General features: G+C 38.6%; 1 protein-coding gene across 1 annotated transcript in view; it reads left to right on the forward strand.

Annotated features, from left to right (window-relative positions):
• LOC149936633 (uncharacterized) overlaps positions 1–14750 on the forward strand; it is a 142798-nt gene that overhangs the window by 120304 nt on the left and 7744 nt on the right. The window contains exons 9-15 of the mRNA XM_090154649.1: positions 4219–4474; positions 5701–5915; positions 7764–7985; positions 8541–8702; positions 9483–9563; positions 11175–11374; positions 13597–13970. Coding sequence (XP_090010775.1) covers positions 4219–4474; positions 5701–5915; positions 7764–7985; positions 8541–8702; positions 9483–9563; positions 11175–11374; positions 13597–13970 — 1510 coding nt within the window. The remainder of the gene's footprint in view (positions 1–4218; positions 4475–5700; positions 5916–7763; positions 7986–8540; positions 8703–9482; positions 9564–11174; positions 11375–13596; positions 13971–14750) is intronic.

Below are 14750 nucleotides of genomic sequence, written 5' to 3' on the forward strand. Positions count from 1 at the left end.
CGCGAGGAATTTGAAAATGTTTTTGAACGCGTAACGTAAGCAGTATCCTTCTGGGTATGAGTCTTATTATAAAATTCCGCTATTATTCGTCATTTATAATTTTATTGAATCACGCGTTTGATCGATAGCTATACAGGTAAAAAATATCGATCTAAAATGAAATGAAATTTTAAAAGTAGGTCGAAACTGCGCTGGGCCAGATGTTACTCCTATAGAGGGGCTTCCTTCGATAAAGAATGGCTCTCTTAAACGTTATTTCGCCGGAACCCCTTTAATACGACGTGGATAGCGGCTGAGTTTGACGTTGCCCCGGAAATATACAGCCGTATTTCAGTCTACTTAATCTTTACTCAAATAATTCTTTGCCATTTCTTTCAAAACACCGCTCGATATATCACGTTACAGTTTCGTTCGATAATCGACATTAAAAGTAGCAAGTCCACATCGTATGTGTTTAGCGATTTCCTCAAGCATTCGCAAAACACTGTACTCAAAATTTTATTTCAAAGGGGAACCGAGTATCGTTTTAAAACGCTTACAGCGTTATTTCTTTTATATTATTTATGATTGTACATTGCGCAGAGCTCTTCACTTATTATCATACTTATGGATATTGTTACTTAAGATTGTACGTCAATCGTTTGGCTCACAGATTCATTTAGTGTCATATTTATGGAAATTATTACTTATGATTGTAAGTTAAACACTGCATTTTCAGCTTCATTTAGTGTCACACTTAAGGATGTCTACTTATGATTGTAGGTTTAACACACCATCCACAGCTTAATTTAGTGTCATACCTAAATGTATGGTTACTTAGGATCGTACGTAACACGCTTTAGTCCCATTCGACCGAAATCCCATTCGACCGAAGGCGGTTTTTGAGGTGTCCCATTCGACCGAATTCCGCCGAAACGTGCGGTTTTTATGTGTCCCATTCGACCGAACGCTGCTATATAAATTGGCTTTTGCTATGTTTTCAATTTAGTTACTGAAGTCGTTTGCAATGGAGCGGATAGCTAATAAAGGAGGGTATTTATACATCAATAATAAGCTATTTTAATATCTTTGTACTATGCATTTATTTGAAAATAAAATGGAATGAGCATGAATTATATTTTTATCTTCACCTAGTCAAGAAAAGTAACTGAACCAAAACTGAAATAGTAAACTTAACCTAACCTAACCTAACCTAACCTAAACATGGATCTTCGATAGTACATACCTTATAAATAAAATACCAAATCACCCCGCCAATTGGGCTACATTTTAAAATTCTTTCGGTCGAATGGGAATAAACGCGTAACACAGCTTCATTTAGTGACAATAATTCCTGCGTCATTAAAAATATATAGATTTATATTTCTATATTTTTAATGACGAAGGAATTATTACAAGTATAGAAGTTTCTTTTAAATTTTAACCAAAGAATACTTTGGTTTTAACTTCTGTAATTGTAGTATCTCTGCCTACGTGAAAGGACAATCATAATCATAAGTAACAATATCCTTAAGTATGACACTAAATTAGCTTGATAGATACTACATTAAATCTTATTTAAATGGTGGAGCAGACTATGATGAAATCTTTCAAAGGGTGTCGCATATATGACATCTAACTTATACTACTACTACTACTTCTACCACACTTCGCTCCTAGCAAAAGCTCCACCCGAAATATATATTTCTAAAACTAAATTGCAATGTTGTCATTACCAGTAGTAAATGAATGAAGTTATCGGAACGCGGTTCCCGTATTGGAGATTATTAATCAGGGTTAAAATTGGTTAAAAAAAGGTCGTGAATTATAACAACTACTGTATAAATGTCAGGGAATGTAATGGTTTTGTTACAAATGGTAAACGTTTACTAAAATATAGCTAAAAATTACCAAATTTTGGTGTACAATTCGTCAGGAAATATTTCTGGAAAAGACCAGAGCAAACCTGAAAAAATCCTGCAAATTTAATCTGACTGTGGAAACCCTGAAATAGTTTTAAGAAATTTTAGAAAGTAGAATGGTTTCCGTCGTGACAACGCAGTTGCGCCACCTATCGCTTGATGCGAGAAACGCAAATATATCACCTCTCCGTGTTATCTCCGTCCGCTATCCATCTTTGGGAGCTCAAGAGAAAATGGTTAGGAAATACTTGTGGATGCAATCAAATTTTGATCAATTACATATCATTTTACGTGGAAGTGGCGTGAATACCCACAATTCCCTAGTGCAATGTTTAGCGGGTTATGTAACTTTCCGTCCGAATTTTCGATATCATTTACTTCTGGTAATAATACGATTTTCAACATTTACTAAAGTATTTTTTCGCCTTATGTTCTATATTCTACCATTGAGACAATAGATTTTGAGATAAAAAATTATTATCAAATAATATTTTTCTAATATCACGGTTCTTAATTTTAAAAATCGATTAATTTGATTTAAATCGAATTGTAATTGTTTTACTAATTCATTGAAAATTGGATTTTATTCGTAATTTGAAGGAAAAATTTACTTAATCTAATTTAAATTGAATTAGAACTGGAATTAATTTGAATTAGGAGTGATATTTATTTTTGCTAAAAATTATTTTCTACCGCTTTTATTAATTTTATTAAATACGTCAGTGATTTAAATCATTTTTAAAAATCATTAACTCAAAATTTAAGTTACTTATTTAAATTAAATTGATTTAAATTTTAAAATCTTAACATTTTAATGTCCATATAATTCTACTTTAGTTCTGCGATAAATTGTTATTATTATTATTTTCAAAAGCTACAATAAAAATATCTTTGTTTATCAAAAAGTAAAATGTTTTATAAAGTGGTTTTATTTCGCCTGTTCTGGGTTTTTTGAGCAGGTTAAAAAGTGTAGCCATATGACGTCATTTTACTTCAATTCTGTCTTGACGAAAAAAACGAGTTGGAGTAAGAAGGGAGTAGTTAAAAGTTATTTATAAAAAGTTTCCCGTCATGTTTTCGTGAAACGAAATTTAAGCAGACGAATTTTCCATATAAGCTAGATTTCTCCCTCTACACCTCCTTTCGAGGAGGAGTCAAAAGTGTAACCTTAGAGCTCTGGAACAAGCGAACAAAATTCGGGACAGGGTAAATCTTACCCCGAGAACAGGCGAATGAAACGTCTTAGGGTAAAAAGTTTACACTTTTTGTCCCCGGACAAGCGAAAAAAAAACCACCTATTATTATGAGCCTTAAAGGTCTGGTAAAAGTTAGTGAATTTTTGAGCCTGAAAATATGGAAGCAACCTTATTTTAAACCTTGAATTTTAATTTATCTAAATCTTAATTTTTTCGAAGTTACGATGTTTTTAAATTAGCGTAACATGACAAACGCCCACTCTTTTGATGAATTCAACTAGGAAAATCATTGTTGTACAAGCTATTGTGTAACATTTCTTCTCGGTACGTCAGTAACCCATTCAAATCGGGCAGGTTCAACTTATCACACCAAAAGGAAAAAAAACTCCCCAATATTAGTTACGTTGCGTTTGAGAAACCAAATACCATTTGCTTGACTCAGCAAACCAGCCTCCATAACTTATTAAATCGGCAGGTTTCGCGTCTTTCGCTGACTAATGGACTTTACCCGACCACGGGCTGTTTACCAAACTGGCAAGTTACTTCAGCCGTTACCGGGCGAAATGAGTTGGCACTGCTGCATTATTAATAATTCCATAATGTATGCAATGTCATACGCCGACGGCTAACTCATACCCAGAATGTATAGCTATTTATCCTTAGCGAGAATAAATAAACTCCGACGATATTTAGGGTCTTCACGGTCTGCGTGTAGGCTCCGCCCCTTTAAAAACCAATCAATCGCCATCCCTAAAACTTGAATTGATGGGCACACGGCTGACGTTTTTCATTCCCCCCTCGAGTGACGGTGGTTAAAACTAGACCACGCAACTCGACAAGTCATTCTCGCTATAAATAAATAAATACTTCCAGCTCAACGTTTGCGCCGTTTTGTCAGTTATCGAGGTAGAACTTGAACCGGAAGGTTTACAAAGTCAGTCCTCTTTATATCGCTATTTGAAAGTTAAAAGAAAACATTATCCGGAGCTCTCTTGAGCCGTAAACAGGTTTCGGTCGAGATTTCGGCGAACACGGGGCCAGGGAACTCTCTTCTATAGAAGGGTTGATTCCGCGCGTATGGCGTTGTAAATATTAAAGTCTCTGTCGGGGTTCTTTCGCAGGAAGACATCCGCAAGCGAAAGGAGGAAGAAGAGCGGATTGCCCGCGAACAAGAGTTCCTGCGCTCGTCGCTTAGGGGCTCCAAGAAGTTGCAGGCCTTGGAGAGTGGCCCGCCCAGAGCCGGAGTGGACAACTCCGCCTTCGAACTCGAGGAAGGCGACCAGGGGAACACTTTGCCCATCGGCGAGAAAGTGACCAGACTCGTCGGAGATGTGCTGGACAACGGGCCCGAGCCTCCGGAACTAAGCCGGATCGTCGGTGAGTTGACGCAATTTTGTTATACACTATTATTAATATAGTATTATAGATATGAATATTGATTTAAAATTATTTTAATATTATAATACGAATATTTCGATCCTCAAATTTGTACATTGAACATTGACATTAATCTCGGCAAGATGGGCGTAGTTCGCTTGGTTATCTAACTCCTACTTTTAGAAATAATGATCCACATATAAATATATATTGATGTGGAACCTAACTATATCCCAAATAAAACTATTTTTTTACGCAAATCCCAAACATGTTCCAAAATAAAATAATTAAAATTAATTTTGCCATAAATCACAACCATATCCCAAATAAAATAATGAAGTAATATAAAAACAATTTTTTACGCAAATCCCAACCATAAAAATAATTTTAATAATTTTTGACGTAAATCCCAACCATATCCCGGATAAAAAAAACACGCGATTTTTGACTAAAATCCCAACCATATCCCAAATAAAATAATGAAGTAATTTAAATACATTTTAACGCAAATCCCAACCATATCCCGATTAAAATAAAATAAAAAACAATTTTTGACGCAAATCCCAACCATATTCCAAAATAAAATAATTTTAATAAATTTTGACGTAAATCCCAACCATATCCCAAATCCAAATAATTAAATTTAAATTAATTTAACGTGGACCCTATCCACATCCCAAATAAAAATAAAAATAATAAAAATTACTCTAGTCATATTTGTGTATACTATTTAACATTTAAATTTAGATTCGCAATACCATTAAAATCAAAATGCAAAAATATTATTCCGATATGAATTTAAAGTGAAGCAACCGTCTTTTTGATGAATAATAGGATCATGAAATCGCTATTACCGTTTGGAAGCAAATATAACTCGGAATGCAATTTTCCCGGTGCGAATTCCCGCAGTAATTATTCATTGGGGTTTTAATTTCCCCCGTAAAGGGCGCGTGTTCCCGGGAGTAACGTCAACAGTCCATTTATCATGGACCCCATTTTGGGAACGTCGAGAGATATAATATACCTTTTCCGGTCGGCTGATTTTTAATGATGAAAATAAAGTTTAACTCTCTCTCGTCTAATAATATCGGAGTTTCCCGCCAATGGCGCGTAACCGACCTTCCACATCTATCACGAAGAAATATCTTCGGAGACGTCAAGCGCACTCGTTCCAAACGCCGTGATCAACGAGTTTACTAAACTCGCGATGATTTCCTCCGTTTTAGGCGCTCCGGAACTGTTGCAGTCGCTACATCGAATCGAGAGCCAACTAAAAAGCAACGGTCACTCGCTGAACGAGAACTTGATCGGCGTCGAGAACCTCTTGCGGAACGCGGACTTCAAGAAGTTGCTGGCGGTCCACAACAAAGTCCAGGAGATTTGGTGCTTCAAGTGCCCGCCCAATCCGCTCTGCGACGATGTCGAGAACCTCACTCAAGAGGTTGGTTCTTCGAATATATTTAACACTAGAGATAATTTACTAACGCATCTCTTGGCGACAAAAGTATCCATCTATAGTTTACAGGGTTCGTACAGAACCGGGATAAGTCAGGGATCTGTTAAATGGAGGGAAAATGTCAGGGATAAGTTAGTTAGTCAATCAAACCACACATTCAAAAAGAATTTTTGACCTAAAATAATAAAACAATATTGGCAAAAATTGGTCAGGGATTTTAAATAAGAAATTTTCGTACGAACCCTGGTTTGGAAAATTTACACTATTACGTAAAGGGAATAATAATAACGTTATTTAAATGACTTATTTCGCCTGCTATGTTACGTCTTTCAAGTTCAAAGGTCCACAGAATCGTTTTAAAAAATTCTGGCATAATTTTAGGTAGTCCCACCCTGAAAATTCAAACTATTCTATGCCCCTTTAATAATATTATGCCTCAGAATAATATTTATATTGAAAAAATTTGAATGACACTTTGTGGACCGTAAATGGAAATTGTTTATAATCCTTGCTTTATTGAAAAGGTTACCATGCTAACGAAATCTCGTAATCAGTATTTCGCCCGAGTAATATTGGAGCCCACGTGAACCTCGTTTTACAGATGAGAGGGCCATTGAGATCTTAAGCCACCATCGAACCAAGAACAACTTGGTCGCCTCTTACCCAAATAGCGCCTAGCCAGAAACTTATTTAGGTTACTGAGAACGTACGAGAGTGCCGAATGATCATCTATCAATCTACTCTAGAAAACCTTTAATTTTCCTAATTGTATCGCGCCATCTAGTATCGGTCGTAAGACCATTTTCTATTATATTTCAAGAAATATTTATTGAAAAATAAAAATTAACTATTGATTTACTTGGTGCAATTTTAATAAACTGAATTAATATATTAATTTATCATAAATGGCAAACTATTTAGTAATTCAATTTTAAGCTATTGTATTGTGGCGGAGTGGTTAGCACTTACGCCTCTCAGCAAGAGGAGCCGGGTTCAATCCCAGCTTGTGGCACTGGGTGAAAACTCGGAACCACTCCTTCCGCGTTGAGTTTGCAAGTTCTCTCTCTACTTATTTATCGGTTTCCCCTTCCATAAAAACTTGTTGAGGTAACGGATAACGGTAATAGTTAGTGTAGGGACCTGTTGACTCGCGTGGCGGGAAGTGCTTCCCACCACCCTCCTACGCATTGTAACCCGCCCACCTGAATTGATGGCTTCAAAAGTCGCTTGATGACTTAGGCCTAAGGTGGTGCTATCAGCTATTAGCGTAGCTGATTATTATTAGCCTAGCTGATTATTATTAATTGTTCTACGTACTGTGGACCTGGGGTAGACGTGTTCGTGGTGCCTTGGGTATTAACCTAGCTGATAATTCTTAATTTAATTAAAATCAATTTTAAAGTCCCCGATTGAGGGCGTTAATGTTTATCTTTCAATACCGATTTTTCAACGTGAGCCTAGGTAGTGCTAAGAATTAATTTATTTCTGCCATGGGATAATGACTAGCTGAGACGACTTTTATCGGTCTGCCAGTAAACCCCACCCCTTAACTGTCAATCAAATCAGTCGCTCTTCCCTTATCTCGTAACCGGGTCGACGCGTACGTTCTCAGTAACCTATATACGTTCCTTTATAGAAATTATATTAAAATCTTCTTCCTTTGTACTATATCTCTTTTGTTTCATCTGGAATACGAACGTCGAGCGAGAGGGGCCCGTAATTCCCAAAATATTAAAGAGTCCAGTCACGAAAAAACGTGATTTGGCGTAGATACTTCCTTCGGTGTAATATTCGCAACGGACCCTGAACTGACGGTTCTTCTATTCGCTACAGGTGATGAACTCTCTGCAGGAATGTTCTCTTCCCGAAGCGACCGAGCTGATCGACCTTTTGAGCAAGTACGAATTCGAGGGCCTGATGTACAGCCATGACAAAATCGCCGAGCGGCAAGTGGTGGCCGCCATGACCCCGGACGAGGAGCTGCTGGACAAGGCTTCCCAGTACACGGACGAAAGCGTCAAGATTGTCCGCATCGACAAAACGAACGAACCACTCGTAAGTCGCGAGGACCGTATGTAACCAAGGACGGGGACTAAGTTAGCTTAGATAGGGAAAACCTGGAATTCCTGGAAAAGTCGGGGAATTTGAATATGGGTATAAATTTCAGGGAATTTTAAACATTGATCTAAAAGTCAGGGAATTTAAAAAAATAATCTGGCAATCGGGGAACTTTAAAAATTAATCTGGCAATCGGGGAATTTTAAAAATTATTTTTACAATCGGGGAATTTTAAAAATTAATCTAAAGATCAGGGAAAAGTTAGTAACGTCGTCCGCTAATATTGGGCACGTGGTTAGTATTTGGATAGCAATTTTAAAAAAATTATATCTTCAATTTATACCGTTAGAAATTGTGTACAATTGCCCTAACAGGATCTAAACATCACGTGACACCATTACGTCACTTAGCAAGTAGCTATCGCTAATAATTTCGACTAACCGTCACACTTATATAACGACATAATAGACTTACGCTTGTAAGAGTAGTTAATTTTTGGGGAAACCGTTCGCGTCAAGATAAACGAAACTAATGGATCTTTGTGGTTGAAAGGGTGCTACTGTCCGAAACGAAGGAGAAGCGGTGGTCATCGGGCGAATCGTGAAGGGCGGAGCGGCCGAGAAGAGCGGGCTGCTGCACGAAGGCGACGAGATACTCGAAGTCAATGCCATTGAGATGAGGGGCAAGTCCGTTAACGATGTCTGCGATATACTTGTAAGTACACGTGCCACCTAATATTCGTTATGGTTGGAATCTGATATAGAGGCGTTTTTTGGTCGGGTTGGAACGAGCCAGCTACGTTTTTTGGTCGGGTTGGAACGTGCTAGCTACGTCTTTTGGTCGGGTTGGAACGTGCTAGCTACGTTTTTTGGTCGGGTTGGAACTAGCCATCTACGTTTTCAGTTGGTCGGGTTGGAACGTGCTAGCTACGTTTTTTGGTCGGGTAGAATGAGCCAGTTACATTTTCAGTTGGTCGGGTTGGAACGTGCTAGCTACGTTTTTTGGTCGGGTTGGAACGTGCTAGCTACGTTTTTTGGTCGGGTTGGAACGTGCTAGCTACGTTTTTGGTCGGGTTGGAACGTGCTAGCTACGTTTTTTGGTCGGGTTGGAACGTGCTAGCTCCTTTTTTTGGTCGGGTTGGAACGTGCTAGCTACGTCTTTTGGTCGGGTTGGAACGAGCTAGCTACGTCTTTTGGTCGGGTTGGAACGAGCTAGCTACGTTTTTTGGTCGGGTTGGAACGAGCCATCTACGTTTTCAGTTGGTCGGGTTGGAACGTGCTAGCTACGTTTTTTGGTCGGGTTGGAACGTGCTAGCTACGTTTTTTGGTCGGGTTGGAACGTGCTAGCTACGTTTTTGGTCGGGTTGGAACGTGCTAGCTACGTTTTCAGTTGGTCGGGTTGAAACGAGCTAGCTACGTATTTTATTAAACCAGTCAAACCCTTACAAAGGCAGAAAAACCCTAACATTAATAACGTTTCTTTGTGATTTTGCAGGCTACCATGACCGGCACTCTAACATTCCTAATAATTCCTACGCAATACGAGAAAGCCAAATCAGCGCCAAAAGAAACCATGGTCAGTATACTACCCTCTTCAATTGTCAGTTTAAGCCTACTCACACGAGCCAACATTTTTGCGAAGTCTTTTGGCCAATATGGGTTGTTCCGCGCACGACCGGTTTTTCCGGGCCCAGGCTTAGCTTCGAGTATTTAAATTCATAATATTCATACAAATCCTTTCGATTACGCAAAACTAAATAATAATAATATTAATATTATCTTAATTAACGTATTCAAAGAAGTTGGCCAAAAATGTTGGCTATTGTGAATATAATCCTAAAGGCCCAATAAACCTAATTGGCAATTAAAAACATGATTTGGTAGTTAACATATACGCCGCGAGCGAAAGTGGCGCCTCGTGTAACTTCCAGGTAATCATAGCGAGGAATGTCCTTAACCAGGTTTAATTTTGTTTGAGACCAAAGTTTAATTAAAATTAAAAAGTTTTCATCAATTAAACTGACGCTTACTTCGCCAAACTAACGACAAATTAATAAATTGGAACATAATTATCGATTATTATGAACATTAGCTTCGTTTCTGAAGGCATTTATTTTGAAATTGGAAAAACGTTTTAAGTTATATTTATCTCCAACGTAACCTGTCATTGTTTCAACTAAGAGAGATACTCAGGGTTGGCTGAATTAAACCAATTTGATTTAAATTTTTAAATCTAACAACTTGTAAGTGATTTTAGGAAAAAATTATTGATTAAATCGTATAATGTATTTTAAAGGGGAACGGCCAAGCTTTTCCAAATATCGCCTTATTTGCATATCAAAAGATCAACAAGACGTTCAATATACTTACACCTTTCTTATTTTGTCTTGAAAAAATAGTTTTTGGCCTAAAAAGTTGAAACGCAGAATAACGCCAAGTATTTGGGTTTGAATTTTCGCCACCATCTTAAGGTGTGTCGCCAGCGCCAGCAGCACCTTAGTGAGCGATTTGCGAAATATTCTAACTTTTAAGATCGCGCAATTTAGGCTTAGGTCTCGTATAACTGGAACGCGCCGCGCGTGCAAAACGAATCTTTCGCGTCTTCAGCAGCGCGAGCTTTTGTTATTCTGTCTAACCGATTTCTCACCAGGTGTCGCGGTGGACGCGCGCTTTTCAATTTCCCGAAATGTCTTCATTTTATTAAAATATTACCACTTAATATTTTTTGATGCGGTTTTCGCCATAAATTTTAGTTTTTAACGGGCTATAGGGCTATCTAACTGGTTAAAGCTTGACCGTTCCCCTTTATTGTAGGAATATAAGATTGCGAATGGTTTCTTAAATAATTAAAATACATACATACTAAAATGTTAAATAGTAATTGAATTCAATTAAAATTTCATTTAATCCGATATTAGCTAACTCATAAAAGTAAATTATCCGTTAATTGTACAGGAAAAGAGCAATTAATTGAATAAAAATCAATAAATTAAATAAAATCGATTGATTTGATTTTTATTAAAAATAAATAAAAAAGTACCAACCGTGGAGATACTTTGGTAGCTTGTCCTCAGTAGCTGAAGTATAATGTATCGTCAACGCAGACAATGTTTATAGGGCCTTTTAAGACTCTCTGGTTGGAGTTTGGACAACCAATTAATAACTGGGGTGGTTGTTTGCTTCACAGATGCACATCAAGGCCCACTTCGATTACGACCCGGACGACGACCTGTACATTCCCTGTCGCGAACTGGGCATCTCTTTCCAGAAGGGCGACATCCTGCACGTCATCAACCAGGACGACGCCAATTGGTGGCAAGCCTACCGGGAGGGCGAGGAGGACCAGACGCTGGCCGGACTCGTCCCCAGCAAAAGCTTCCAGCAACAGTTAGTATCAATGTTTTATGCCACTCACTATCTTGGACTGTTCCCATCCCTACTGGCGAAAAATGGCCCATTATATATGTTAGCCAGCGCTTCTTGTGGGTATTAACATTCAACGCCCTACATGTTGAGACGAAAAAGTGGAAAAACGTCATATTTATGGAACCAATGAGATAACGCGGAATTTTTAATTGGTCTAAAAGTCGGCGGGATTTTTTTAATTGGTCTAAAAGTCGGCGGGATTTTTTTAATTGGTCTAAAAGTCGGCGGGATTTTTTTAATTGGTCTAAAAGTCGGCGGGATTTTTTTAATTGGTCTAAAAGTCGGCGGGATTTTTTTAATTGGTCTAAAAGTCGGCGGGATTTTTTTTAATTGGTCTAAAAGTCGGCGGGATTTTTGTTAATTGGTCTAAAAGTCGGCGGGATTTTTGTTAATTGGTCTAAAAGTCGGCGGGATTTTTGTTAATTGGTCTAAAAGTCGGCGGGATTTTTGTTAATTGGTCTAAAAGTCGGCGGGATTTTTTTAATTGGTCTAAAAGTCGGCGGGATTTTTGTTAATTGGTCTAAAAGTCGGCGGGATTTTTTTTAATTGGTCTAAAAGTCGGCGGGATTTTTTTTAATTGGTCTAAAAGTCGGCGGGATTTTTTTAATTGGTCTAAAAGTCGGCGGGATTTTTTTAATTGGTCTAAAAGTCGGCGGGATTTTTTTAATTGGTCTAAAAGTCGGCGGGATTTTTTTAATTGGTCTAAAAGTCGGCGGGATTTTTGTTAATTGGTCTAAAAGTCGGCGGGATTTTTGTTAATTGGTCTAAAAGTCGGCGGGATTTTTTTAATTGGTCTAAAAGTCGGCGGGATTTTTTTAATTGGTCTAAAAGTCGGCGGGATTTTTTTAATTGGTCTAAAAGTCGGCGGGATTTTTTTAATTGGTCTAAAAGTCGGCGGGATTTTTTTAATTGGTCTAAAAGTCGGCGGGATTTTTTTAATTGGTCTAAAAGTCGGCGGGATTTTTTTAATTGGTCTAAAGGTCGGCGGGATTTTTTTAATTGGTCTAAAGGTCGGCGGGATTTTTTTAATTGGTCTAAAGGTCGGCGGGATTTTTGTTAATTGGTCTAAAAGTCGGGGGAATGTCAGGGAATTCAATTTCGCTTGCCAATGAGAAACCGTTACTGAAATTTAAGTTAAAAATAAAAAAATATCACAAAATAAGTCAGGAAATCTCCTGGGTGGTCAGGAAAACCTTGGAAAAGCCAGGGAATTTTAATCGGAAACCCTTGTGGCAATCTTGTAAAACCATTCTCCCGAAGTAGTAATTAAAACATGCTTGATAGTTTTTGCGTATTTTTTAAACTAAAATAATAATGTTACCCCCCGAAAGGTGGCCTAGCCTACGCCATTTTTTTAAAATGTCAGCGCTTATGAAATCTCCGTTGTACCCATTTCCCTCGATGTTGGAACGTTCATCTAGTTAAAGCAACTGTCGGCTCTATCATTGCCACCTGTATTACGAAAAGGCCCCTGTTATTAGAGATGGCCGTGAACGTATCCGATTCTTCGGAAAATAGCGACTTTAGTGGAGAGCGTGGTGCCATCTATTAATGGCAAAGGAAGCTAAAATTCAAAATAGCCAAATCATAACGTCGTCAGAAAGCCATTGTAGAGTATTATATTTAGACAACTTATACTCTATTTAGTAGACTTTAACCTAAATTATATATCCCATGTTAAAATATTGTTTAAAATTACTGTAATTTATGTTATTGATTCAATCAACGCGAGGGGTACCTATAAGTATTGCCTTTTGGGTCAAAATTTAGCTTAACTATCTTGTTTTGATGTCGACGATAGCGACATCTGTAGAAAAAAGAGCTACTTGACGTCGAGCCGACACCAGGGTTGGACACAAGGATATTTATTTTAGTAGTCAACGATTAGTGGGGGTAAAAAGGGGGGTAAAAACAAGGACAAACAACATTTTGCATTACCGGTCCGATTTTAAAAAAATATTATTATTTGAGTTACAAGACTTTGACAATCCAAAATTGTGACTAGTGAGCCCCCAGATTTCAATTAATTTTAGTAGTCAGAGCATTTATTTTAGTAGTCAAATGCCTTGACTAGTGCCTTACGTCCAACCCAGGCCCGACACTCGCTTTAATTAGCGTGACTGAGAGCATTTTGATGGAACGCGTGATATAACGATTTTAACGTCCGCCTGATCTTTAATTAGGAGAGAAGCCATGAAACAAACAATCGTCGGCGAACAAAACAACAAAGAGAAGTCGAAAAGGGGGAAGTTTTTGTGTGCCAAGAAACACCACAAGAAGAAGAAGAAGAAAGTGATGTACAACGTGCACGCTAATGACGGTATGTCGCCCTTCGTCGGCGGCAGGGGGCGCCCCTATCTCTCCGCCGCTGACGGCTTTGTTTGTGTTCTCGCAGAGCCCGAGACGGAGATCCTCACCTACGAAGAGGTGTCTCTGTTCCGGCCGAGGCCCAACAAGAAGCGGCCCATCGTCCTCATCGGCCCTCCCAACATCGGCCGCCACGAACTCAGGCAAAGGCTCATGGAGAACACCGAGCGCTTCGCGGCCGCCGTTCCACGTAAGCAGCGCGTCTTTCACCATAAGTTTATCATTCTCTTTTTCACACAAGTGTGGCAGTTTACTATTTAACGCATTTTAACTGAGAAACATGTTGACAATAACGACGCGTGTTTGGTGAATTCCAGGCTAGTAGGCTACGTTTTTAGGCCTAGGTCGTATCGGGAGCCATGGCATGATCATTTGTTTTTAAAGGCAGTTTATTTGTGGTGAATTACCGAGATTCGAGGCTACGTTTTTAGGCCTAGCTCGTATCGGGAGCAGTGGCATGATCATTTGTTTTTAAAGGCAGTTTATTTGTGGTGAATTACCGAGATTCGAGGCTACGTTTTTAGGCCTAGCTCGTATCGGGAGCCGTGGCATGATCATTTGTTTTTAAAGGCAGTTTATTTGTGGTGAATTACCGAGATTCGAGGCTACGTTTTTAGGCCTAGCTCGTATCGGGAGCCGTGGCATGATCATTTGTTTTTAAAGGCAGTTTATTTGTGGTGAATTACCGAGATTCGAGGCTACGTTTTTAGGCCTAGCTCGTATCGGGAGCCGTGGCATGATCATTTGTTTTTAAAGGCAGTTTATTTGTGGTGAATTACCGAGATTCGAGGCTACGTTTTTAGGCCTAGCTCGTATCGGGAGCCGTGGCATGATCATTTGTTTTTAAAGGCAGTTTATTTGTGGTGAATTACCGAGATTCGAGGCTACGTTTTTAGGCCTAGCTCGTATCGGGAGCCGTGGCATGATCATTTGTTTTTAAAGGCAGTTTATTTGTGGTGAATTACCGAGA

The sequence above is a fragment of the Leiobunum rupestre genome, chromosome 7 (assembly GCF_980474605.1).
Source record: "Leiobunum rupestre chromosome 7, qqLeiRupe1.1.hap1, whole genome shotgun sequence".
NCBI classification, from domain to species: domain Eukaryota; kingdom Metazoa; phylum Arthropoda; class Arachnida; order Opiliones; family Sclerosomatidae; genus Leiobunum; species Leiobunum rupestre.